At 61.0% G+C, this 22,711-nt stretch overlaps 2 protein-coding genes across 10 annotated transcripts in view; one reads left to right on the top strand and one right to left on the bottom strand.

Annotated features, from left to right (window-relative positions):
- The first annotated feature begins 784 nt into the window (after positions 1-784).
- COMP (cartilage oligomeric matrix protein) lies at positions 785-8,405 on the top strand. Its single transcript, XM_032316385.1, has 19 exons — positions 785-913; positions 1,162-1,247; positions 1,660-1,711; positions 2,123-2,292; positions 2,997-3,134; positions 3,416-3,490; positions 3,582-3,740; positions 3,840-3,944; positions 4,032-4,139; positions 4,348-4,507; positions 5,051-5,169; positions 5,372-5,424; positions 5,523-5,704; positions 5,823-6,001; positions 6,113-6,161; positions 6,514-6,710; positions 7,354-7,526; positions 7,988-8,127; positions 8,213-8,405. Exons 1-19 carry the CDS (start codon positions 835-837, stop codon positions 8,257-8,259), a joined length of 2,271 nt encoding a protein of 756 aa, XP_032172276.1. The 5' UTR covers positions 785-834; the 3' UTR covers positions 8,260-8,405.
- Positions 8,406-8,851: 446 nt separating this feature from the next.
- Positions 8,852-22,711, bottom strand: part of CRTC1 (CREB regulated transcription coactivator 1) — a 77,900-nt gene continuing 64,040 nt past the window's right edge. For 2 of the 9 annotated variants that reach the window (XM_032316401.1, XM_032316412.1), the window contains 6 exons: positions 21,785-22,096; positions 19,591-19,695; positions 17,399-17,473; positions 16,485-16,571; positions 15,696-15,876; positions 8,852-14,435 (listed from right to left, as the gene is read on the bottom strand). In XM_032316401.1, coding sequence (XP_032172292.1) covers positions 14,224-14,435; positions 15,696-15,876; positions 16,485-16,571; positions 17,399-17,473; positions 19,591-19,695; positions 21,785-22,096 — 972 coding nt within the window. In that variant the 3' untranslated portion in view covers positions 8,852-14,223. The remainder of the gene's footprint in view (positions 14,436-15,695; positions 15,877-16,484; positions 16,572-17,398; positions 17,474-19,590; positions 19,696-21,784; positions 22,097-22,711) is intronic. The other 7 variants (XM_032316416.1, XM_032316447.1, XM_032316426.1 and 4 more) reach the window with 5 other exon arrangements.

Here is a 22,711-nt window from a genome sequence, read left to right as displayed (position 1 = left end):
TCCACAAACAGAAGCCCTGGCCACCCCCCCCCAGACCTCCTCCAGCTGGAGCCCTTGAATTTGTGCACTCCCCTGCTGAGGATGGACCTGCACACAGCCCATTACACAGATTGGGAAACTGAGTGGGCTCACCACCAGGCTGTCCCCCAGCACTCACCAGCCAGAGAACCACAGACAGAGAAGACCATAAAGCCGATCGGGGACCCACTTGCAACTCTCTAGACCTGGGCAGGGAACCCAAGAGTCCCCACTCTCACTTGAGCCCCCATTTTCCTGTTATAATGATAATCATCAACAATGAAACTTATTACCTCCATGGTACAGAGGAGGAAACTGAAGCACAGAGACGTCATTGGCTGCATTTTGAAGCAAGTGAGGAAGGAGTGGAGGGCCAGTCAGCCTGACTTAAAGCAGAGTCGGGGGGTGCAGGCCCTAGTCTTTAGCCTGCCTTGACTCTGTTTCTCCAAGTGTGAGCTGAGGGGAGCAGCCATAGGAATCGCCTGGTACTCAGCTATGTCCCAATCTTGGCATACAGCAGGCACTCAATAAATAAGTTAAAGAAGGCTAGAGGGTGGTCCCACCTGACGACCCGCGCCACCGATCTCTACACTCAGTTTCCCCCGTGACTCAGTTTCCCTGTCGTGTCCAGGTTCAGTAACACCGGGCGGGGCCTTGAACGCTGAGACTAGCGCCATCTGTTTACCTTGCGGCTGGACTCTGGGCAGGGCCGCGGGTGGGCCGTCCCGGGAGCCGGCTGCGCCGCCGGGATAAATAGGCCCCGAGGGCCTCGTGGGCAGCAGAGAGCGAGCTGCAGTCCAGCTCCCCGCCGCCGCCATGGTTCCTGCCGCCGCCTGCGTTCTCTTTCTCTCCCTGGCCGCCCTCGGCGCATCGGGTCAGCGCCAGATACCACTAGGTAAGCCGCCCCCTCCCCCACGCGTGGCCTCGACCCCCAACCATACCGGAGGACCCAAGAGGCCTGGGGTCGAGGCTCCTAGGGGCTCGGGGACTGTTCATCGGGACGTGCAGGACGGAGAAAGCAGGCAGCAGGGCGGACTTCAAGGAATGAGGGCGTCCCGGGTCCCTGCCGCGTTGCGGTGAGGATTGATGGTGGGGGGTCCCCAAACCCCCATGCCCCATCAGCGCCTCCTGTCGGCGCAGCAGGTGGAGATCTGGGCCCGCAGATGCTTCGGGAACTTCAGGAGACCAACGCGGCGTTGCAGGACGTGCGGGAGCTGTTGCGGCAGCAGGTGCGGGCCAGGGTGGGGACACAGGGAGCGCGGAGGAGGGGAGAGGCTTGAAAGAGGAGGGTGGGGAGGAGGATAGGAGAAGCAGGTCCCGGTGGAGAGGGAGAAGGTTCTGGGTACCAAGATCGGGGAAGAAGTTGTAGAAAGGGGGGAAAGGGGAGTCCCAGGGGTAGAAGTTTCCCCGGGAGAAGACAGGGGTTCGTGAGGGGTTAAAGGAAGTCCCTGGGAAAGAGGGGTGGAGCGGGGAGGATAGGGAGTACGGAGCGGGGGGGGGGCGGTGTGCAGGGGAGAGGGAGGATCCGAGGGTGGTGAGTGGGCCTGTGGAAAGGGAGTCTGGGGGAGGGGGAGGGGAGACCCAAGGGAGGAAGAGAAGGATGGGGCCCCGCTGACTACACTCCATCCTCCTGCACCGCAGGTCAAGGAGATCACGTTTCTGAAAAATACTGTGATGGAGTGTGATGCGTGCGGTGAGCGCCGCTGGGGCGGCAGAGACGTGGCAGGCGGGAGATGGAGAAGAGATGGGGAGACAAAGGCAGAGACAGCGAAGGAAAGACCGGGAGGAAAAGAGGAAGAGACAGAGAGAGACAGAGATGGAGAGACTGGACGAGGGATGGAGAGAGGCGAACAAGGAGCGGAGACAGAGATTATGGGAAGGGACACACGAAAAGAAGCAGAGGCCGTGCGAGAGATGCAGGGAGATGCAGAGACGCTGAGGGAGAAGCCGAAAACGGACGGGCGCCGAGATACAGTGACTGAGAAAATCTGGCGGGCAGGGAGCGTGGCCCGGGGCGGGGTCTCAGAGGGCCCAGGACGGGGCGTGGTCCCATAGACTCCGCCCCGGGGCGTGGCCCTGACCTGCCCTGTATCACTGCCTGCAGGGATGCAGCCCGCGCGCACACCGGGTCTGAGCGTGCGGCCCCTATCCCAGTGCGCGCCCGGCTTCTGCTACCCCGGCGTGGTCTGCACTCAGACCTCCAGCGGCGCGCGCTGTGGACCTTGTCCCGCGGGATTCACTGGCAATGGCTCGCACTGCGTGGACGTCAACGAGGTGCGCTCGCCCCCCCCCGCCCCCCACCGCCCGGACGATCCCCCTAACGCCTGCCTCCGCAACTACCCACCTCCCCAGCAATCTCCTCCCCAGCTGAGGGTTCTCACCCAGAGGACCCCTTCACCTCTGGGGGCGCCAAGTCCAGACGACCTTGCCGGCAGGGGGCCCTCACACCGACCGGTTCCCTCACCACCAGTGACGCCGGTCCCGCCAAACCCCTCTGTGGCCAGTGACGCCCGCCCCGAGCACTCTCCTACCTCCGAGAGTGGTCCGCCCCAACGACCCCCCTCACCTCCCGGGCTCACAAGCCCCAACGGCCCTTGCACCACCGCGAGGCCCCCGCCGGGACGACGCTTCCACCGCCGGGCACGCACGCCCCGACGACCACTTCCCCCTTCTGCTGGGGACGCCCGCCCTCGCAATTCCTTCCCCCACCCTTCAACACCCAGCTCATCGGCTCCCGGGAACAGGCCCCTCCAGGCACTCCCTTCTCCCCGCCAGGTCGCTCCCCTGGCCCCATCAAGGCAAAGTCGTGTCTGACCCCTGGGACGATGGCCTCTGCCCCACAGGGCACCCCCGACCCCCAAGTGCTGGCTGATGGTCCCTGAATTTTCTAAGTTTAAGCCCGAAAGATCCTGAGGCTCCGCTCTCGAGGGGGCCCACCACCTGCATCCTCTGACCCTCCGTGACTCTTCCTCCCCCAGTGCAACGCCCATCCCTGCTTCCCCCGCGTCCGCTGCATCAACACCAGCCCGGGCTTCCGCTGCGAGGCTTGCCCGCCGGGGTACAGCGGTCCGGCTCACGAGGGCGTGGGGCTGGCCTTCGCCAAGGCCAACAAGCAGGTGAGGGCCGTGGAGGGGTGGGCTCCAGGAGGGAATGGGGGATTCGTTTTGTTTAATAAACTGGTCCTACAGTCTTGCGGCCATTTTCCTGCCTCGCTTCAGCGGGAAGGGGTGGGGGTCCGGGGCCTGGGGGACTGATGGAGGAAGGGTCCTCATCAGGATGGTTGAGGTTGGGGGAGGAATAAAGGGGAGACGTAGGATGCAGAGGAGACATGAACTGGAAGGGAGGTCTGAGGGTTTTGTGCGTGTGGGCGGTGACCTCTGCGCTCCCTGCCATCCAGGTTTGCACGGACATCAACGAGTGTGAGACCGGGCAGCATAACTGTGTCCCCAACTCCGTGTGCGTCAACACCCGGGTAAGGCCCGGGAGGAGTGGATAGGATCGAAACACGGGGTGGGTGCGAAGTGGTAGGCAGCCCAAGCTCACTGCCCGCCGTCCGGGCCCAGGGCTCCTTCCAGTGCGGCCCTTGCCAGCCTGGCTTCGTGGGCGACCAGACATCTGGCTGCAAGCGGCGCTCAGAACGCTTCTGCCCCGACGGCACGCCCAGCCCGTGCCACGAGAAAGCCGACTGCATTCTGGAACGCGATGGCTCGCGATCGTGCGTGGTGAGTGCTGGGGGGGCAAGGAGGGGTGTGGCGTGGGTATGCAGGGGTGAGGCGGGGTGGCTATCACGCCGGGGCACCTACTCACTATCCCACCCGCAGTGCGTCGTTGGCTGGGCGGGCAACGGGCTCCTCTGCGGCCGAGACACGGATTTGGACGGCTTCCCAGACGAGAAGCTTCGCTGCTCAGAACGCCAGTGCCGTAAGGTGGGCGGGGTCTGAAAGGCGTGAAATGGACGGTGGTGGGCGGGGTTCCCCGACCACGCCCCTCATGCCGGCTGTGCCCGCCCCTAGGACAACTGTGTGACGGTGCCCAACTCTGGGCAAGAGGACGTTGATCGCGACGGCATTGGAGACGCCTGTGATCCGGATGCCGATGGGGACGGGGTCCTCAATGAGCAGGTGGGGCCAACGTCGGGTCCTAGGCAAGGCTGTTGGGTGTGTGTGTGTCTTGGGTGAGGGAAGCGGCCTCAGAAGATGTGGCCACGGGGGCTCGGGAGGGATGGGGCGTCTCTGCGGAGGAGGGGGGTCCTCGGAGATGGGCTGGACAGGGGAGTGACATTTGCCCCTCCAGGCCTATCCCCCCTCCTTAACCGGCCCTGTTCCCCAGGACAACTGTAAGCTGGTGCGGAATCCAGACCAGCGCAATGCAGACGGCGACAAGTGGGGTGATGCTTGCGACAACTGCCGGTCCCAGAAGAACGACGACCAAAAGGACACAGATCAGGATGGCAAAGGCGACGCCTGCGACGACGACATCGACGGCGATCGTGAGCGCTGCAGCAGGGGGAGGGGAGAGGGAAGGGCTGGCACCGACGGCTGGCAGGGCTTGCCTGAGGGCGGGGCTCGGCTAGTTTTGGAAGCAGCAGCGGGTGAGCCTGTCCTGGGGTCCAGGGACGGTGGGCTGTGCTCTGGTGGGCAGAGAAAATGCAACCCGGGACACAACGCAGAGGGTGAAAGGCAGGAACATTTGGAGGAGGGGGAGGTGGGCCCTTTGTCAGATGCTGCCGGGAATAAGTAGAAGAACAGGGACGCGAGCTTGGGGTTTAGGGCCAGGGACATGCCAGTTTTACACCTGGCACCCTAAGTGTCTTCACACTCAGGGTGCATTCACAGTACCAGTGGAGGGTGCCCCTGAGCTTTCCCTGTGAGAGCCTGTTCCCTCACCCCTTGTCCATCATTAAGTCTCTGAGACGTAGGTCCCTGCAGGAGCACTTGTATCTACTGGAGAGGCGTGCTTTGCATCTGCCTTCCTGGTCAGCCTGGCCCCGCCCCCATCTTGGGATCCTGTGCTGTACCCCCGCTTCTCGCAGGGATCCGAAATACGGTGGACAACTGCCCAAGGGTGCCCAACTCAGACCAGAAGGACAGAGATGGTGATGGTGTAGGGGATGCCTGTGACAACTGTCCCCAGAAAAGCAACCCAGACCAGGTGAGCACAGGCCACACCCCAGCGAAGTCAGATCCCTGAGACGAGCTCCACGCTAGTTAAGGAGACTGAACTCTAGTCTAAGCATGGTGGTGGTGGGTTGTTCCGTGGGGTCAGGATGACTTTGGCTCTGGAACTGGGGGTGGGTGGGAGGCTTCTGAATTTTCCTGCCCTGATTTTGGACTCCTGCATTCTTCCTCCCCAGAGGGATGTAGACCACGACTTTGTGGGAGACGCTTGTGACAGCGACCAAGACCAGTAAGGAAACCATCTGGGGTGGGAGTGGGACCGACGGTGGGCGGCCCTGACCCAGCACTCTGGGAAATCTCACTTTGTGTCCCACCCACCAATTTTAGGGATGGGGATGGGCACCAGGACTCACGGGACAACTGCCCTACAGTACCAAATAGTGCCCAGCAGGATTCGGACCACGATGGCCAGGGTGATGCCTGTGACGAGGATGACGACAACGACGGAGTCCCTGACAGTCGGGACAACTGTCGCCTGGTGCCCAACCCAAACCAGGAAGACGCAGACCGTAAGGCAGAGGGCGGGGCCTGTGGTGGGATTGCGGCTGGTGTGGGGACCTTGGCAGGTGTGGGCGTGGTTAGGTCTTGGGCGGGGCTGCCGCTGACCCCACCGTCCGGGTCTTTCAGGGGACGGAGTGGGCGATGCGTGCCAGGGCGACTTCGACGCGGACAAGGTGGTGGACAAGATCGATGTGTGTCCGGAGAACGCCGAGGTCACCCTCACCGACTTCCGGGCCTTCCAGACCGTCGTACTGGACCCCGAGGGTGACGCGCAGATAGATCCCAACTGGGTGGTGCTCAACCAGGTTGGGACCTGGCCCCGGCAGAAGGCGATGGGAGAGGGTTCTAAGCTGGGGGCGGGGGAACCGAGGGCCCCCGCGGCCAGCCTGAGGCCCTTCTTCCTTTGACCCCTTCAGGGTATGGAGATAGTGCAGACGATGAACAGCGATCCTGGCCTGGCTGTGGGTGAGACACCGAGAAGGGCAAGGCGGTGCGGCGAGCGGAGTAGAGGGTGGGGTCAGAGGAGGGCGGTGCGGGGGCGGGGCTGAACTCAGGAAAGGCGGAGCCAGGTTGGGACTGGGCTCAGGGGCCAGACAGTTCTGGACTCTGAACGAGCATGGTCCTTGGCGAGCATGGTCCTTGGCGGTTGGAGCAGGCTTAGGGGAGTGGTCATGGCTGGTCTTGGGGAGTGGGGATCCGGGTCTAGGAGGCAAGTGGAAATCCAGGGTGGGGGGGTGACAGGGCGCGGGTTTAGGTAGGGCTGGGTGGGGGCAGGGCTAGCGTCCCGGAGCCCCACCGCTCCCCTCTCTTTGCCCAGGTTACACGGCCTTCAATGGAGTGGACTTCGAAGGCACATTCCACGTGAACACGGTCACGGATGACGACTACGCAGGCTTCATCTTTGGCTACCAGGACAGCTCCAGCTTTTATGTGGTTATGTGGAAGCAGATGGAGCAGACATACTGGCAGGCCAATCCCTTCCGGGCGGTGGCTGAACCTGGCATTCAGCTTAAGGTGTCTGTGGCCCTACCTCACTTCTAGGTCCCTATGGTCCTTCCTTAGGAGGCCCTAAGTCCTTCGCTGGACTCCCAAAGCCTTTGCAGCCCCCCAGCATCATTCTATGGATCTCAGAGTCCTCCCAGACCTCCTCTGGATTCCCACAGGCTGATCACACACTCCCTGAGGTCCCCCAGTCTGCCTTTAGGCCCCCAAACCTACTCATGGAGCCTAAACTTTCTCTCAGATTCCAAATCCTCCTGCAGAACCTCTAGACCCCAGTATATCACAAAACCCTGCAGTAAATCCCCCAAATCCTCCAGCCCCCAGTTAATCCCATGGACACCCAAGACTTTCTGTAGGTCACTAAGTCTTCTTGCAGACCCTTCCAAATCCTTTCAGACCCCAAACCTGTCCATGGACTCCCACATCCTCTCATGAGATCCTGGACCATTCCTGCCCCCTGTATCCCACCTATGAATCTCCACGTGACCCTCAAGAAAGCTTTCTTGCTGGTCTCCCATCCAGGAACCCTAAGCCCCCACCCCCACCCCACTGCCAAGACTTGCAGCTCCCCACCTGTTCTGGCAGGCAGGGTTCTGGGGGTCTCCAGTAGCTGGTGCGGTCTCTGACTCTGTTCCCCCATTGCTGGGCTCCGCAGGCTGTGAAGTCCTCCACAGGCCCTGGGGAACAGCTGCGGAATGCACTCTGGCACACTGGGGACACAGCATCCCAGGTGCGGCTGCTGTGGAAGGACCCCCGCAACGTGGGTTGGAAGGACAAGACATCCTACCGCTGGTTCCTGCAGCACCGGCCCCAAGTGGGCTACATTAGGTGGGGTCCCCACCCCTTGCTGGTGGACCAGGAGTCCCTTGCTCTGTCCTGGCTCCTGGAGGTTCAGGGGGCCTCAGTCCCCTGATCTGTAAAATGGGAATGATATGCGCCATTAGATTCACTGTGTCTGGCTCAGGGACGTGGCACACATCCTAAGACCCAGGGCACAGCAGGTCATCAGATAGAAGGTGGGGTCCCACTCACTCTGTTCTTGGTCCCCACTCCGCATGGCCAGCAAGTCCGGGCATTCTGCTTTAGCAGGTGCTGTATCCATCCTCTCACACCGAGAAACAGGCTCAGCTCAGCAGCCCCACCTGCCGTAAATGTGGCCCAGGCACGGGGGAGGCACAGGGCCCCCCACCCTGGGATAGGAGGGGACCCATCTTCCAAGGCAGACACCAAGGCCTCAGAAGGGAGGGCCTAGCCCAGGACCCTGACTCACCAGCCCGTCCTCCTCACAGGGTGCGGTTCTACGAGGGCCCTGAGCTGGTGGCCGACAGCAACGTGGTCCTGGACACAACCATGCGGGGTGGCCGCCTGGGGGTCTTTTGCTTCTCCCAAGAGAACATCATCTGGGCCAATCTGCGCTACCGATGCAACGGTGAGGGGCGCGTCCTGCCGGGGAGGGTGTGGCGCTCACCCTGCCCAAGCTCATTTCTCCTCACTTGCTTGCCCTTTCTCTGCAGATACCATCCCAGAGGACTACGAGACTCAGAGGCTGCTGCAGGCCTAGGGATGGGGGGTGGCGACCCACTGCTGGAAGATGGCCACCCTCGTGGCTGCCCTCGCTGCGACAAGCAGGGAACTCGACACCCAGCTCCAAGGGGTGGCTGTCCTAGAGGGGCTCAGGGAGGACAGAATAAAGTGTGGGTGGTGGAGTGGCTGGCTGCTGGGTCTGCTGTGGGGAGATGGTGGGGGGGCCTCAGAGGGAGTGCTGGGACAGGGACCCCCAAACCCAGGCCTGTGGCTGACTCCCTTCCTGACTGGTTAGGGCCCAACGACCCAACTAGGGGTGTCCAACCCTGACGGGGGAGGACACAGGCCTGCTGCGGCACTCCACCCACTTGAAGTCACGGGCTTCCACCATGGAGTGCCTGCCCCAGGATGATGGGGTGGGGGTCCTTCCCCTTTCAGACATTAGCCCTGACTAGCTGGCTAGGGGTGGGGATGAGGCCCTCATGTCTGTGTGTCCATATTCATGTGTGTGTTTTGTGTGTGTGTGGGGTGCCTGTGTGTGGCTCCCAACCTGGCCTGTCTGACTGGGCCCAGGCTCTGTCCCTGGTGTGGGGGGGAAGAGCAGGAAAAAAGGGGAGGAGGCAGAGACGAAAACATTGGATTTTTATTATGTTTCATTACAAAGGATGCAAAGGTACAAAGACAAAAGCGTCCACGCCAGAAGGGATGGGCAGGGGCCGGCCGAGTGCGCCCTGAGCCGCCCGCCCCCACCCGCCGTGGGCACCCAACCCACGGCCCATGGGACATCCACAGCAGAGTGTACATGCTGGGGGCGGGGGAGAGCCAGCCTGCAGACAGAGGAACAGAGGCGGAGCAGAGCTCTGAGGGCGGTTTGCATATATCAGTGGGCCCGCCTGGCCCCCTGGGGGGCACTCTCCTAAAGTGGGGCACAGTGGGGCAGGTGGACCTTGGCTGCCAAAGCCCTCCTCTCAGGGCCTGGTGGCAAAGGCCACGGCTATGTCCACCTGTCCCGAGTGGGCAAGAGGTCAGAAGTGGTGGGCTAGGATGGGCTGGGCATTGACGGCCCCCGAGCTCCAGAACCCTGCTAAACGGGGGCGACGCCACTCCCCTACAAGTACTGCCTGTCAGTGGCATCCTGGGGACAGGATGTGGAGGGCTGGCCGAGAGACAGAAGGCAGAGGGAACTGTCTGGAGCCAGCAACGCTCTCATGTCTAGCCCCTATCCCTGACCCTGCCAGGGAGGAGCCGGAGGCCCTAAGACCCATGGGTCTGAGCCAGTGACAGGAGGGAAGCTGAGGCCTGGGTCACAAGGGTCTTTTTAGCATTACCCATGGCCCACCCCAATACCTCTAAGAGTACTCCAGTGCTCAGGCCTGGGGGTTCAGGTCACCCCACCTCCCTCCTGGGGAGAGGCCACTTCGGAGAGAACGGGTCTGTGGCCAGTTGCCTGCGGCACAGGAAGGGTAATGAGAGGTGCCTGGGCCCCACCCAACCGGGAACCCTGGAGACCAAAGATCAAGAGAAACCAAGGACAGAGTCAGCTCCAGCCAGGCAGGGCCTGATGGGGGAATGATCGGGAACCCCCAGGAGGTGGGGCAGCAACAGACCCCACAGCCTACTCACCCTAGGCAGGCCTCCAGCAGTGGGGGAAGCACACAGTACACCCCTCCCCCTCCTCCCAACAGCTCTTCAAGCCAAGTGGGACTGGCTCTGATCGCCAGAGCTCCCTTCCCTGCAGTGGCACCTGCAGGAGCAATGGGCCAAGACCAGGGGTACAAGGTACCCTCGACCTTGCAGCTCCCACACTCTACCCCCACACTGAGAACCTCTGTGGCCTTTGACCTGGGGCTCCATCAGATCCCAGGGAAGGTGATGGGTGCTGCTGCTGCTTTGTCAGGACCGGGGCAGGGGGTGGAAGGCCTCCCAATACCAACAGGCCTTACCACACCCAGCCTGTACCCAGGAGTGGGGATGCCTTCTTTGGAAATGCAGAAAACCCAGAATCCAGCTGGGGGTGGGAGTCTGGAAGGATGTTTGGTTATGAACCAGCTCAGGGTTGGCTGAGATGTGGAGGTCTGGGGAGGGGGGAGCATTTCCATGTGTCCTCAGCTCCACTGAGGGCCCCTCTAAGGACAGTCCCTCACAGGGGCTCACCAGGTCCAGGATGCTGGATGGGGGTAGGCAACCCAGCTCCCCACAGCCCGGGCATTGGCTCCCATCCTGCCTGACCAGGCCGCAGCTAGCACCTGGCACACAGCCCACAAACCAGACCGCCACCCCAGGACATCTGGATGGACGTGGAGCCTTCTCACCCTTCATGCGGGGGGTCTCCTCGTGCTGGACACCCATCCTTGCCTGCCCCACTATGACACATGGGCCTCGCAACAGGGCCCACCCAGCGAGGCACTCTCTGGGGAGCTCAGCCACCCAAAGAAATCGGGCCAAAACACAGACATCAGAACCCCTTTTCCCAGCCCACCAAGCCCCAAAAGAGACAAGAAAAGAGCTGCAAAGGCAGGACCCCTGCCCTCAAGGCACAAGCCCGGGGCAGGCAGGTGGCTCAGAAGCCCAAAGGGAGATCTGCATGGAGGTGCATCTGGGGAAAGGGCCACAAACACACATGGATGCCCTTCCCTTAGGCCTAGCTGCTCCCAGGGAGTCCTCTGGAGTGCAGTGGCAGGGGAGACTGGACTTACCCCATTTAGGGCACCTTCTGCTCTGGTTTGTCCCCCAGAGGAGAGCATACACAGTTCTTGAATCTATCAGCTGGGCGCCCCTAAATTTTGTGGAAGGGTCAACCTGCCTCCTGAGCTTTCCACTGAGGGTCTCAGGGCTCCTTGCCCCAAGGGATTGGCACCCCCAACCCTTCCTGCCCAGAAGAGCATTGGGAGGAAGCCGGGGGGTATGAGTAGAACAAGGAGGGGGTCACAGCACGTCCTGAAGAGCACTGCCTGTCTTCCCCTGGAAAGGACTCAGTGGGGATGGAGGTTGGCATGGATACCTGTCGCAGGGAATATGGTCCCAACAAGACCCCCTCTCCTCCCCCACATGAGTCCTGGACACTGTGGGGGTGACTCTGATGGGTGTGTGTTGAGGGGACAGGGGCAGAAGCCCTCTTCTCTGGAGGACACAGAGGGGCTGATCCCAGGCTCTACTTTGACCTACAAGCCTCCCTGGGGGTAAACAACTCACTGTCCTGGGAGCTTGGGGGACAGAGGGTAAACTGAGGCAGGTGGGAACACACTGTTCTGCTTGTTCCCAGGGCAGAAGGTCACACAGCTGAAGGGACTAAAATCGAGAGCACTCGGGGGTGGGGGGGTGCAGCAGCAGGGGGACAGACTGGCTTGGCCTCTGACTTCACGCGGGCTGAGCATCCAGGCCTGTCCCAAGCACATGAGCGAGGACACAGGCGGCGGGTCTATGTACAATATTCAGGGGCCCCGGCCCACCCCTCTCGGCGCAGCTCGCCTGAAATCACAGTATTTCACATCACAAGTCAAAGGGCTGGTTCCCTTAGGCTGTCCTGTTTCAGGAAATCTTGGCAATTCAAGAATACTTAGTAGAGAAGCAATATTTACGAAATAAGCAAAATCCCCCGCTACGACCTCAGGAGGCCTGCCCAGGCCCAGGCAGGGGTGTGAACCCTTTTGAGGACACAGGGATGCCTGGCCACTGGCTCCTGGCTGGGACCCCCTCCCTCGGAAAACTGCACCTACGCCCCTCCTGGGCGAAAGTGGCCATGTAAATACAATGTCTCCCATGCCCCCCAAGCCAAGGGGCTGTTGGACACGGACCGCAGGGGTGGACGTCCACCCTCTCCTGCCCACCTGTGCTGAGAGCCAGGCGCTGAGCAGGTGGGAAGTACGGGCGGACGAGGCTCCCTCACGGGGGTCCCCAATGCCTTGTTTTGAAAATTGCATCCAGGAAGGTTGCTTGTAGTTTTATTAAGGCCATTTTTAAAAAAGTTCTACACACAAGTCTAATGGTAATCAAACTCTTCTATGTACATGTAGTTTTTTCTTTAAAAAAAAAAGAAGAAGAAGAAGAAAAAGTCTCACTCTTTGCTCCCAGCCCCTGCCTTGGTAAGAGGCTGGGCCCCCGACCTGGACAGACCAACCCTGTGTCCCCCAGCCCAGACGCGGGCAGCAGGGGTTAACTGACTGAGGACGGGGTCTTCTCACGCCTGGGGCTGCCCAGTTGCTTGGCCAGATGCTAATGGCCTGGCCGAGGGAAGAGAGGGAGGGATATGACTAGGATGGAATCTGGCTCCCGCGAGGACAGAGCCGAGGGCTCAAAAGACCTAGAGACAGTGGCTGGGACGCCATAGAGAAACGCACCGAGCAGAGGGTGCCAGCCCAGCCTGCAGGCTGCAGAGCCAGCCAGCGCTCAAGGTGCAGCTTTGGAGGGACTGAGACAGCAGTTCCGATCCCAGGGCAGCTGACAGAAAATAAAGATAGCCCTGTCACCCCCTCCCAGGCCCAGGGACAGTCCCCAGTACGGTGGCTGTGCCCCGAGGGTCACCTCAGCCTCCTGGAAGGCTGCCCCTACAACACACACTGCTCTTGGCCTCCGGAGCCAGCCCTGATGGGAGGAGCCCTGACAGGGGTGGCTGGAAGGGATGAATGTCAGCCAGTTCTCCAGGCTGGGCGGGGCGAGAGGGCAGCCTCATCCCTGGTGGGGAGGGGGGGCGGTGAGGGGAGGCAGAGGGGCTGCTGCTGCCGCCAGCCTCAGAGTCTGGGCCTAGTCCTTCCTGAGGAGCGGCAGGCACCTTGAGGACGACCAGGCAGGGGTGGGCCTTCGAGGGACCCTTAATAAAAGCCGTGGCTCCTTCCTGGAAGTCTGTCATGTGGCTGGAGGGGAGGCACCCCCAGCCACCTGGAGCTTCTGCCAGGGACCCCAGCAGGCCCCAGCTGCCCTCACTCAGCCTTAGCTCAAGTGGCCAGAGACTCAGCTCAGGCCCGGCAGGCCGCAGGCCGCGTCCGGTTAGCTTAAAAAATATGTAACACGGGATTTCCGGAATAAAAACATGCTCTCAGGAAAGTACTGGATTGAAGGAGTCAGCTACTCGTCTACAACCAAAGTGTAAATACAAACCGAAAGAAACAAACAAAAACACAACAAAACCCACCCTGGCAGTCCCCACCCCACCCCGCTCTTTAAACAACAGTAACAGTGACCACGGTACAGAGAAGAAAAGATGAGAACGAGTTGAGAGATGAAAACAACCCCCAGAAACACGCGCGGTCCCCACATGCACCCCCCAGCTGGCCCCTCCATCCCGGCCAGGGGCTTCATTTTTGGGGCAAAGGCGGCCGCAGAGGGACCTGGCTGGGGGCGGGCAAAGCGGGAGTGCGGGTCCCAGGAAGATTTAGCTGCTTGCCATGCTCTGTTCACACCTTTGATATTCTACCTCCGTGGGACGGAGCGTAGCATTCTCTGAATGTGCTCAGAAATATAAAAGACAGCAGTCAAAATAGTGTTTATTTCACTTTGTGTCTGCCCCTCTCTCTGGCACCTTCTCCCTTTGGCAGGGTGGGGCTGGCTCGCTACCTAACCTCGGGCTGGGGGTAGCGGGCGGGTTGGGATGGGGGGACCAGGAACGAAGGAAGGCAGTGAGAGCTGGACAAACAGTCGGAAAATGCACCTCAGCCCACAGCCGCCGTGGACCACAGCGCCCCCTCCAGGCCGGCGGCCCTGCCCAACACGTTTTCCGCATCTTACAGGGGGACGGCTCATGGCCCAGGGTGAGGGTTGAGAGAGCACGCGCAGGGAGGGTCCGCGAGGGTGACACGCGGCCTCCCGAGGGAGGTGGACAGCTTGGGGGTGGGACGGGCGGGTGGGCAGGGAGCGCTTGGCGGCATTGCAAGCTCAGAATCACAAGCTCGGCCGTTTGCGAAGGACGGAGCGCGGCCGTCCCTGGGCTCAGGGAGACGCCGTCGGGACCACTGACCGGCGGGGTGATGGAGCCGGGGGCTGGGCGGCGACGTGCCGGGTGTGCAGCTCACAGACGGTCCATCCGGAAGGTGTCCTCGGTGGCCGGGTCGGCCAGGACCATGTCAGGGTCGTTGAGCATGTGCAGTCCGTCCAGGGTCAGGGGGTCAATCTTGAGTTCGTCCAGGGGGAACTGGTTGTCGGAGTCGAAGCTGACGTCACCGACCCCAGCCAGTGTGCTGGTCAGTTCTTTAGACAGGCTGGGAGGGGACTCTCCCGTCACTGGGGGTGGGGTGGGGGGGCACAGGACAAAAGTCTCAGCACAGCCCTGACTCTCTGTTCCCACACCCTGTGCCTCGATGACCCCCTGTCAATGTTCAGGGAAGAGGGGCTTGGGCCACCCCAGGGTACTTACATGGGGGTTGGCCCTCTGGGGGTTACACTGGTGACAACTAAGGGGATTTTGTGTTGTCATGAGTGGGGAGCAGGGATACTGCTCAGCACCTCAGAATTAACGGTGAGCCCCACCACCCCCAGAGAAAGATCCAGCCCCACATACTGGCAGTGCCAAGGCTGCGAAGCCCTGGGCTGGGTCCTCTTCCGCTCTGCCAGGCTCTGCCAGGATGTCGCCTTCACATGCATCCCTGACAAGTAGCCTGGGGTGTGCTGAATTCCCACCCACTCCCCAAAGAGCCAGTCAACCCTGGGCTCTCTCCTTTACTTGCAGTGCCACCTTAGGCCTTAGTCTCCCAATCTGAGACATGGGTATGAAAATTCTAGTCTTTCTGGGCCACTGGGGCAATCACAGGGGCGTAAGCCTCCTCACGCATTGGAAGCTACCGTTCCCAGAGCACCTGCTGCGGACCGCTGCCTGCACCCCCAAGGTAGGCAGGAAGCACCATGGCGTGGGGTGGGGGGGGTGGCTCTGGCATGGACTCCTCCATCCTGGAGATGTCAGTGGGACCACCAGGGGGTGTCACTCTCAATCAGACAGTGCTGGCTTATAAGAAAATGCTTCTTTTGGTAAAATCCAGAACCCACAGGGTAGGGCGGGGGCAGCAAAGGGTCTGGGTTCTCTGTTGCACGGAGCAGGGACCTGTTTACATATACTTCGCTTGGGCTGCTTGGGGATGCTCACTGCAGTGTCGGGGCGGTTGCAGGTATGTTGGCTGCATGGCAAGAGCCCTGCCGGGCAGGGCCCATCCCCGTTACCTGTGACCCTAGTACACTCAGCTAATGGGGCAGAGGACACATGGCGGGCTGAGTGACCGGCTCTGTCCTGTCCTTGCTCTGAGCACGGGACACAGGAAGCCTGGTCCAGTGTGCAGTGTCCCCCCCAGGGCCCATTCCACACAGTCCAGCAACAGGTCAAGATCAGTGGGGTCTGACCCCCTTTGGCCTGGTCATGGCATGGCTCATCCTGCAGGGCAGGGACATCTCTCCTGGGGATGAGGCCCTTTGCAGCTGCCAGGCCCAATCGAGGCACTGTGCCCAAGAGTAGCCCTCCCCAGCCCCAGGATGCCACAGCCAGGGGCGCCTCACCTGTGAGGATGATGTTGGGGATGCTGCTGTGGCTGGGGTAGCCAAGCTGCTGCGTGTCCGGCAGGCTCCCATGGCTGCCCGTGAGGCCCATCATGGCCGCCTGCGAGTAGTTGAGCGTCGAGCCCGGGCTGTACAGGCTGCTGGAGCTGATGGCATTCTCCATCATGTTGAACTGCTCCAGCTGGGGGGTGGAAGCACACAGGCATGAGGCCGGCCCTGCTGAGGCCCTGCCTGCTGCTGGCTGGTCCGTTCTGCAGCCGGCAGCCGCCGGGACCAGCTCCTCAGGGGGATGCCCAGTGCCTATGCCCAGAGGGCTTGTTGACTAGGAGACCCTATGGTCTAGGGTCTCCCCCTCCTCCATCTCTGACCCTGCCCGGGCCTGTCCACACACTGCCCCTTCAGGGCTTGCTGGATGGATGGATTGATGGAAGGATGGATGGGTGAGTGACCTGCTCCAGTAAGCGACCAACCCTTCTCATGCCCACATGCCCTTGACCCTGCTTCCACGCAAAGCCAGCTCCGCCTCCCGGGCAAACCCACATGCACGGCCCACGCTGAGGCGCCGATGCTACAGCAGCTGCCTGTCCCTGTTTGCTGCCCTCCCTCCACCCCCCTGCTGTTGGCCTCATCCTGTGGGCATGGCACAAGTGCCCGGGGAGGCGAAGCCAAGCCACCCCCTCCAAGGCCTGGAGACAGGAGGGAGCCTTAGGAGCGAAGCTCACGCCCGAGGGGCGGGCGGGGTCCGGGTGAGCGTCTGCTGTGGGCGCTGTGACCCGGGCACCCGCTCACCTGGTGGGACAGAGCATTGGCCTGCCTGGCCGCCATCTGCTGCTCATAGTACGAGTCCCCAAACACGCTGCCCAAGGTGGAGGAGTGCTGCAGACAGAAGAAAGGCCTGCTGTCATCATGGTCCCCAAAACCAGGTCGGGGGCTGCCGGGATGGGGGGCCTCCCACAGGCTGCTTGTGCCCATAGGGAAGCCCCTGGAACCTCCTGGAGGGCACTCAGGAAAAAGGAGGTTGAGCAACTTTCACAGGCCTCCTGGGAGAGAGGCCACACCTTCCAGGAAGGAGAGGTGCCCCCCATCTCAGGATGCCTCTTTCCACCGCCTGCTCCTGGAGGGCCTCTCTACCCCAAGAGCCAAGGCACCATCCCCATCTCCTCTGCTTGAGCCCAAGTACGGGTGACCCTGTTGCCATCGGATAGAGGACAGGGGGCCCAAAGGGATCAGGAAACCTCCCCAACAAGTTCCAGAGGAAAACACGTGGGGGGCCAAGGAGGGAGGTGTTTTGAATTTCAGGATGGGCAGTGCACTTGGTGACCCTTGTCAGGCCCCCGGGGAGACATGGGACATGGTGGCAGGCCATATACACGTGGACAGGACGGGTGTACGGAGCCAGATGCTGGCTGAGCAAGCACAGGACAGTTACACGGAAAGCCCCCTGCCCGGCTATCTCCCCCTGACTGCTGCCTGGGGGACCCCAGGGCCCATAGGTGGGCAGGGAGCCCACCTCCTGCTCTTCCAAGGCCAGCCGGGGGCCAGGTCTGCTGCTGGGAGAAGAGCGGGGGACTGGGGACCCTCACAGGCAGTAGAGACAACAGGACAGGAGCTGGGAGCTCCTGCCTACTCCCATGATGCCAGAGAGAGATGGCAGGATAGAGCCTGGTGGAATGTGCAAGGGAGGAGGGACAGTGTGGCCAGACCTCACCCGCGGCACCAGGCCTCAGGAAACACATCCGCAGCCCAGACCCAACTCTGCTTCCTCCTTGGTGAGTGAGCTGAGAGCAGAAAGAAAAACAGCCCATGTGGCAAAAAAGCCCACTTTGCCCTAAATATAGCCAGCTTCAGGTTTGGAAAAGGGAGCTGCAAGGTTGTGGCTGGGTTTCCCCATAAAGGAGGACTGCTTCCTGTCCTGGGTTATCTGTGTCTATGGGTTATCTCTGTGTATCTCCACGGCCTTGGCCTCAAAGGGGCGGTCACAAGCAGGGCACCCAGGCTAAGGTTTCTTTTGTGAAGTTGCCATTAGACTTTGCCAGAAGGGTCCACTCAGAGTGGAAGGGAGGAACACAGTACCCAAGGCCAGCTGCCTAAGGGCCAGGGTATGGTCAGACAGATAGAACGTGTACCTGAGAGGCTGGGGAGGTTGTGGATGGGAGGTCCTGGCCCATAGGGCCACCGAATGCAACCTAGAGCCCCAGCTGCAGTGCGAAGCCAGGCCTGGCCTCCACCCAGCACAGTCTGCCCCCTAGCGAGCCTCTGGGCCATCTTAAGCCCAGGTCTGGTCGACTCCGGACAACCTGAAAGCCCTCACAGCCTCTTAAGCGGCCCACCTCCCTCGCCAGCACCCAGTGAATGGATGGACAGACTGACAGACACACAGACGTGGGCTTGACGAGATGACAACACACTTCCTGCCTAGGATAGACGAACCCACTTTGGTCTACGCAAACCTCTCCCAAGAGATCGGCTCCACCCTTAAATTCCTGTCCTGCTTCCTATGTAAAAAGGGACATGAGTCAAGGTCCAGCCCCAGGAACAGGCGGCACCTGCTCCTTCCCCTGCCTGGACTTGCTTCTCCTTTCCCTCAGCATCCTGTGACACCATGTGACCCGACAAGACACTTTTCGGAGCCACAGAGCTGAGAGCCCACATGGATGGGTCTAGAGCTGGCAGACACCAGGCCGACCTCTGGCTTCTCTGAGCTCACTAATACCCTGCCCACCTGGCTGTGGAGCAAGAAGCTGCACACCGATGGTCCCAGCAGGACCCCTCCTATGGCAGATTAGACCATGAGGACAGCCTTCCTGAACAGGACACCCACAATCTCAACACAGGGCCCAATTTGGGTGTATTTCTGGGAACTGGGGATATGGGGACAGAAGGGCACGTGCCCTGGAGCCCGACATTGTTCTTGCATGGTCCTGCCTGGTAGGACAGCTCCTCTCCCTTCTTTAGCAGGGAAGGAAAGTCCTATCGCCCTCTGGGCCAAGAATGAGGCTTCAGAGCCTCGGGCACTGCCCTATGGCAGCAGCTCTTGGGAGTCTCTCAGCTTGGTGACATTTTGCAGATGGAGTGGCAGGGTCCTGAGGAGGCTCTGCAGCATGGAAATTTCGAGCCCAGATGTAGTTCTGTGGGCACCTCTTCTCCTCTGGTGGAATGTTCCAGATGGAATTCGGCCACGGGTTGAGAGCAGCACCAAGGCAAATTCTGAGGAACCCAGAGGGGGGTATGTGTGCATGTACGTGCATCAGAAACTGGGGTCCAATGGTGTTGGGCGGAAAGCCAAGTCTGATGATGTGGTCAAGCCCTTCCACTGCCTGAGAAAGCCTCAGTCTCCTCATCTGTTGAGACGAGGACAGAAGGCCCTGAGAGGCTGCACTACCACTCAGAGAAGCTTCCTGTGAGGACCCGCCTTCCAGCGAGGCAGACAGGAGAACCTGAGTCGGGGCCCCACCCACAGGCCAGCTGTCACCTCAGCTACGCCCCCCAAAGTGGGAGGAGAACACCTCCCCCCACCCCACTGAGAGCCTCGTGTGGGCAGGTGTGGGGGGCAGGGACACGGGTGCACAGGCTGTGGGACACATGCTCTGAGCCACACATGGAGGTGTCCCTGCCTGCCAGGCAAGGGACCAGGGTGGGGCCAATACTGAGATCACTAATGCGAGGGAGGAGCCTGCCACCTCTAGGCGAGGGTCTCCACAGAGGCCACAGAGACACAGAGGGAATGTGGCAGCTCCTGGGCTGGGCCAGGGGAGGCGTGCAGGGCCTTCTGCTCCCGGCCCCACCCGACTGGACGAGATGGGATGGAATGAGGCGCGCGCAGCACAGAAGGCAGGGGGATCGATGCTGGGGCTGGAGTGCAGGCCGCTGGGAGAGGGGAGGCGGCGTCCCTTACTTGCGGGGAGCTCCCCGGGGAGAAGCCTTGATTGGAGACAGGCGAGGTGGGAGACTGGTTGGCCGGGGAGCCGGCGCTAGCGCGGTACTGCTGCAGGGCCGGCGCCTGTGACGACAGACAGGTCAGGACGCGCGAGGGGCCCCAGGCCTGGTGTCCTAGGATTGGCTGCTCCCCACTGGCCACCCCCACCAAAGACCCCCCCCCCACCTGGCAGGGGAGCATCTGCCAGAAGTGTGGGTCCCTGAACCCAGTCTGAGCCTGGCACCTTTTGGGGCTCTGGGGTGTGGTGTCAAGAGAATCCAGCTTCCTGGAATCACACTGGAGGGCTGGGGGAGGGGCACGGCGGACTCCAGAGCACCCACATGAACGCAACCTACACCCACATACTTGTGCACACTGCCACACGTGTGTACAAACACACCCACACTCAGCAGGGCACAGGAGGCCCAGGGCAGGGCAGGGAGGTGCTGCCTTGCCTGCCGACTCCAGGCAGCACCCTCGGCTCTCTGAGCTCCAGCCCTGGGCGCGGGCACGTCCTGCCCACCTTGAGGGCTGGTGGAACCGACAGCAAAGGCCATCTGGGGCACACTGCAGGACAGCCAGCACTGGGCAGTCTCGATCAGCAGCGTCACTGGAGACAAGCCTGATGAGTATGCTGTCCTGAGACCTCCACGGGGTAGCAACCTCCTCACCTGAAGGAGTGGGGGTGGTGTAGGGGGTGGCTTGGCTTCTCCCCAGGGACAGGATGGGCGGCATTGGGAACCTGGATTTAGGCCCTGCTCTGTTCCCAGTCTAGCCAGGACATGCTGTGTGCCTTTGGACAGGCTGCCTGACTTCTCCGGGCCTGTTGTTCACTGAGACCCAGAGGACCAGCCCAGGGCCCCATAAGCACTCGGTCTCCATTTCCTCAGTGGCCCGTTCCAAGTAGTCTGGGACAGGGGTGGAGCATGAGGGGAGGGGCGGCACGGGGGCTCAGTTAACAGGGTATCAGTGCTGGAAGCACTAGCATGGTCACTTGGCAATGACTGGCCCGGGCCTTTTCAGGGTTGAAAAGAGGAAAATGTCCAGAGGGACATTCTCCTTATTTGGCTGAGTCAGCACAAACCCAAGGAAGTGGCCACCAGAGCCCCTCCCCCAAGGAAGTCAGGAAGTCCCTGGTGAAGGTGCCTGGGTGCAGATGTGCTGGCCTGCAAGACTGGGGTGGTGATATCTGTGCCCCTGGCCCGGACACCCATGCCTCCCTTGTCTGCCCAGCTTAGAAGTGAGGCACCACTCAGGGAATGAGGTGACCCCAGGCAGGCTCCACCATCAGGACTGCTCCCATACCAGCTGTGCGTCTGACAAAGGAAAGGCTTGCACACTTTCCTGGCCGGGGACCCCTAGGGTCTGCCCTATGAGGGGTCAGAGCAGCTTGGAAACAGGTCTCCATTCAACCAGGCTGCCCAAGTCAGGGGGGTCTAGTCTTTGCAGAGCACAAGATAGTCTGAAGACATTTATCTTGGGGTTGACAGCCAATGGCCTGAGTGGAGAGGGCTTGCTGTACTCCAAACGTGGTCCCTATTCCTTGGATATGGCCAAAGATCAGCCCCTTGACACCAGGGCAAAAGCCAGAACAAGAAGCTTTGGGGGTGCAGAGGTCAAAACCTAGCACCCATTTCCCTGAGCCCAGACCCAGGCCCAGGCCCGTGGGCTACCCTGCACCTCTGGGCCCCTGCACCATGCTGCTTAAACCACAGGGGAGCTTTATCCCTTCTCCTCCAAGTTCCCCCTGTGCCTCAGGCTCCCAGAATCTGTCCCCAGGCCCCAAGAGCTCTGCGTCCTCCCCGCCTCCAAGGAGCCATTTCAGGTGGGAAAGCTTGAAGCACTGGGCATCAAGGACCATGGGGGAGCCTTGGCAGCAGACACAGGTGGCCCATCTCGAGTGAAGTTTGGGTCAAATGATCCTTGCTCGTATCTCAGCCTCCCCATCTATACACATGAGATGACGACCTCAGCCCAGCAGTATCTGCTTCAGCCCTGACCCCTGGCCAAGCTGGCCTTGAAGTGGAACCTTGAAGAAGCTTCAGCCAGATGCCTGAGTGTCTCTGGGTCTTGGGAGCCCAGTGGGGGCCCCCCACAGCCTCTGGGATACTCCTACATGAGCCCCCCCCCCACCGCCCCAGCAAGGCCCCTCAAAACCCCATCCTGGGCTTACCGAGGTAATGTCGATCCCCATTGGTGGCTGGCCTGGGTTCTCTGGGGGGGACTGGGGGAGAGAGGACGGTACCGTGACCGCGAGTGGGGGCAGCTGGGGCCCCCGCGTCAAGCTGGCACTTGGCATCAGGGGGCCGCCTGGGGGGAGGCCGACAGGCACCTGCGGGGGTGGCGGGGGTGGCTGCTGTTGGGACGCGGGTGGCGGCGGTGGAGGGGGCTGGGGCTGCGGCGGCGGCGGCTGCTGGGAGCCTGCTTGGGTGAAGAAGGCGTAGGGCAGCTGCTGCTCCAGAGACAGGGCATCCATGGCCACAGCCTGGGGGAAGAGGAGGGCATCAGGGGGGAGGCCACGAGACAGGAGGGGCCAGGCTGGGAGTACCTAGTCCCTGGGAACACCCCATGCTTGACATGCTCACCAAAGATGTCACAGGTAAACAAAGGGACATCCAGAGCCTGGACTGGGAAAGCACAGGCTGAGAGAGGGCAGACCTTGCCCAGGGTCACAGAGGGTTAGGCTACAGCTGGAGGGGGCCTGGACTTCTAATCCAGCTGTAAGTGCTCTGCTCCCATGAGCCTTTCCTCCAGCTGTGCCCCACACGGAGAGGTGGGCACCCCCTTCTGTACCTACTCAGGCTCAGAAGGTCCCTGGTGGGTGACCCTGTTGGGACCCCTCTCACTCTGGAGAGCTTTTTCTGTATCTTTACTTAACAAACTTCTATTGCTTTACTCAATCAAAAAACAAAACAAAACAAAACACCAAAAATATTATCTTTTAGGGATTAAAAAAAATGGACAAATTCCTAGAAAAACACAAACTATCAAACTTACTCAAGAAAAAATGGAAAATCTGAATAGACCTACACCAAGAAAGGAGACTAAATCAGTAATCGAAAACCTCCCAAGGGAAGATATTTGCAAATGACATATCTGA

Source organism: Mustela erminea, chromosome 1 (assembly GCF_009829155.1).
Source record: "Mustela erminea isolate mMusErm1 chromosome 1, mMusErm1.Pri, whole genome shotgun sequence".
Taxonomy (NCBI): domain Eukaryota; kingdom Metazoa; phylum Chordata; class Mammalia; order Carnivora; family Mustelidae; genus Mustela; species Mustela erminea.
This window is presented reverse-complemented; position numbering and strand designations above follow the sequence as displayed.

Bases quoted from the DNA above. Each gene is read 5' to 3' on its own strand.
- COMP (XM_032316385.1), top strand. From the start codon at position 835: ATGGTTCCTGCCGCCGCCTGCGTTCTCTTTCTCTCCCTGGCCGCCCTC. The intron at 2,293-2,996 runs GTGCGCTCGCCC...TTCCTCCCCCAG, and splicing joins ACTGCGTGGACGTCAACGAG to TGCAACGCCCATCCCTGCTT. The intron at 3,945-4,031 runs GTGGGCGGGGTC...GCCCGCCCCTAG, and splicing joins CAGAACGCCAGTGCCGTAAG to GACAACTGTGTGACGGTGCC.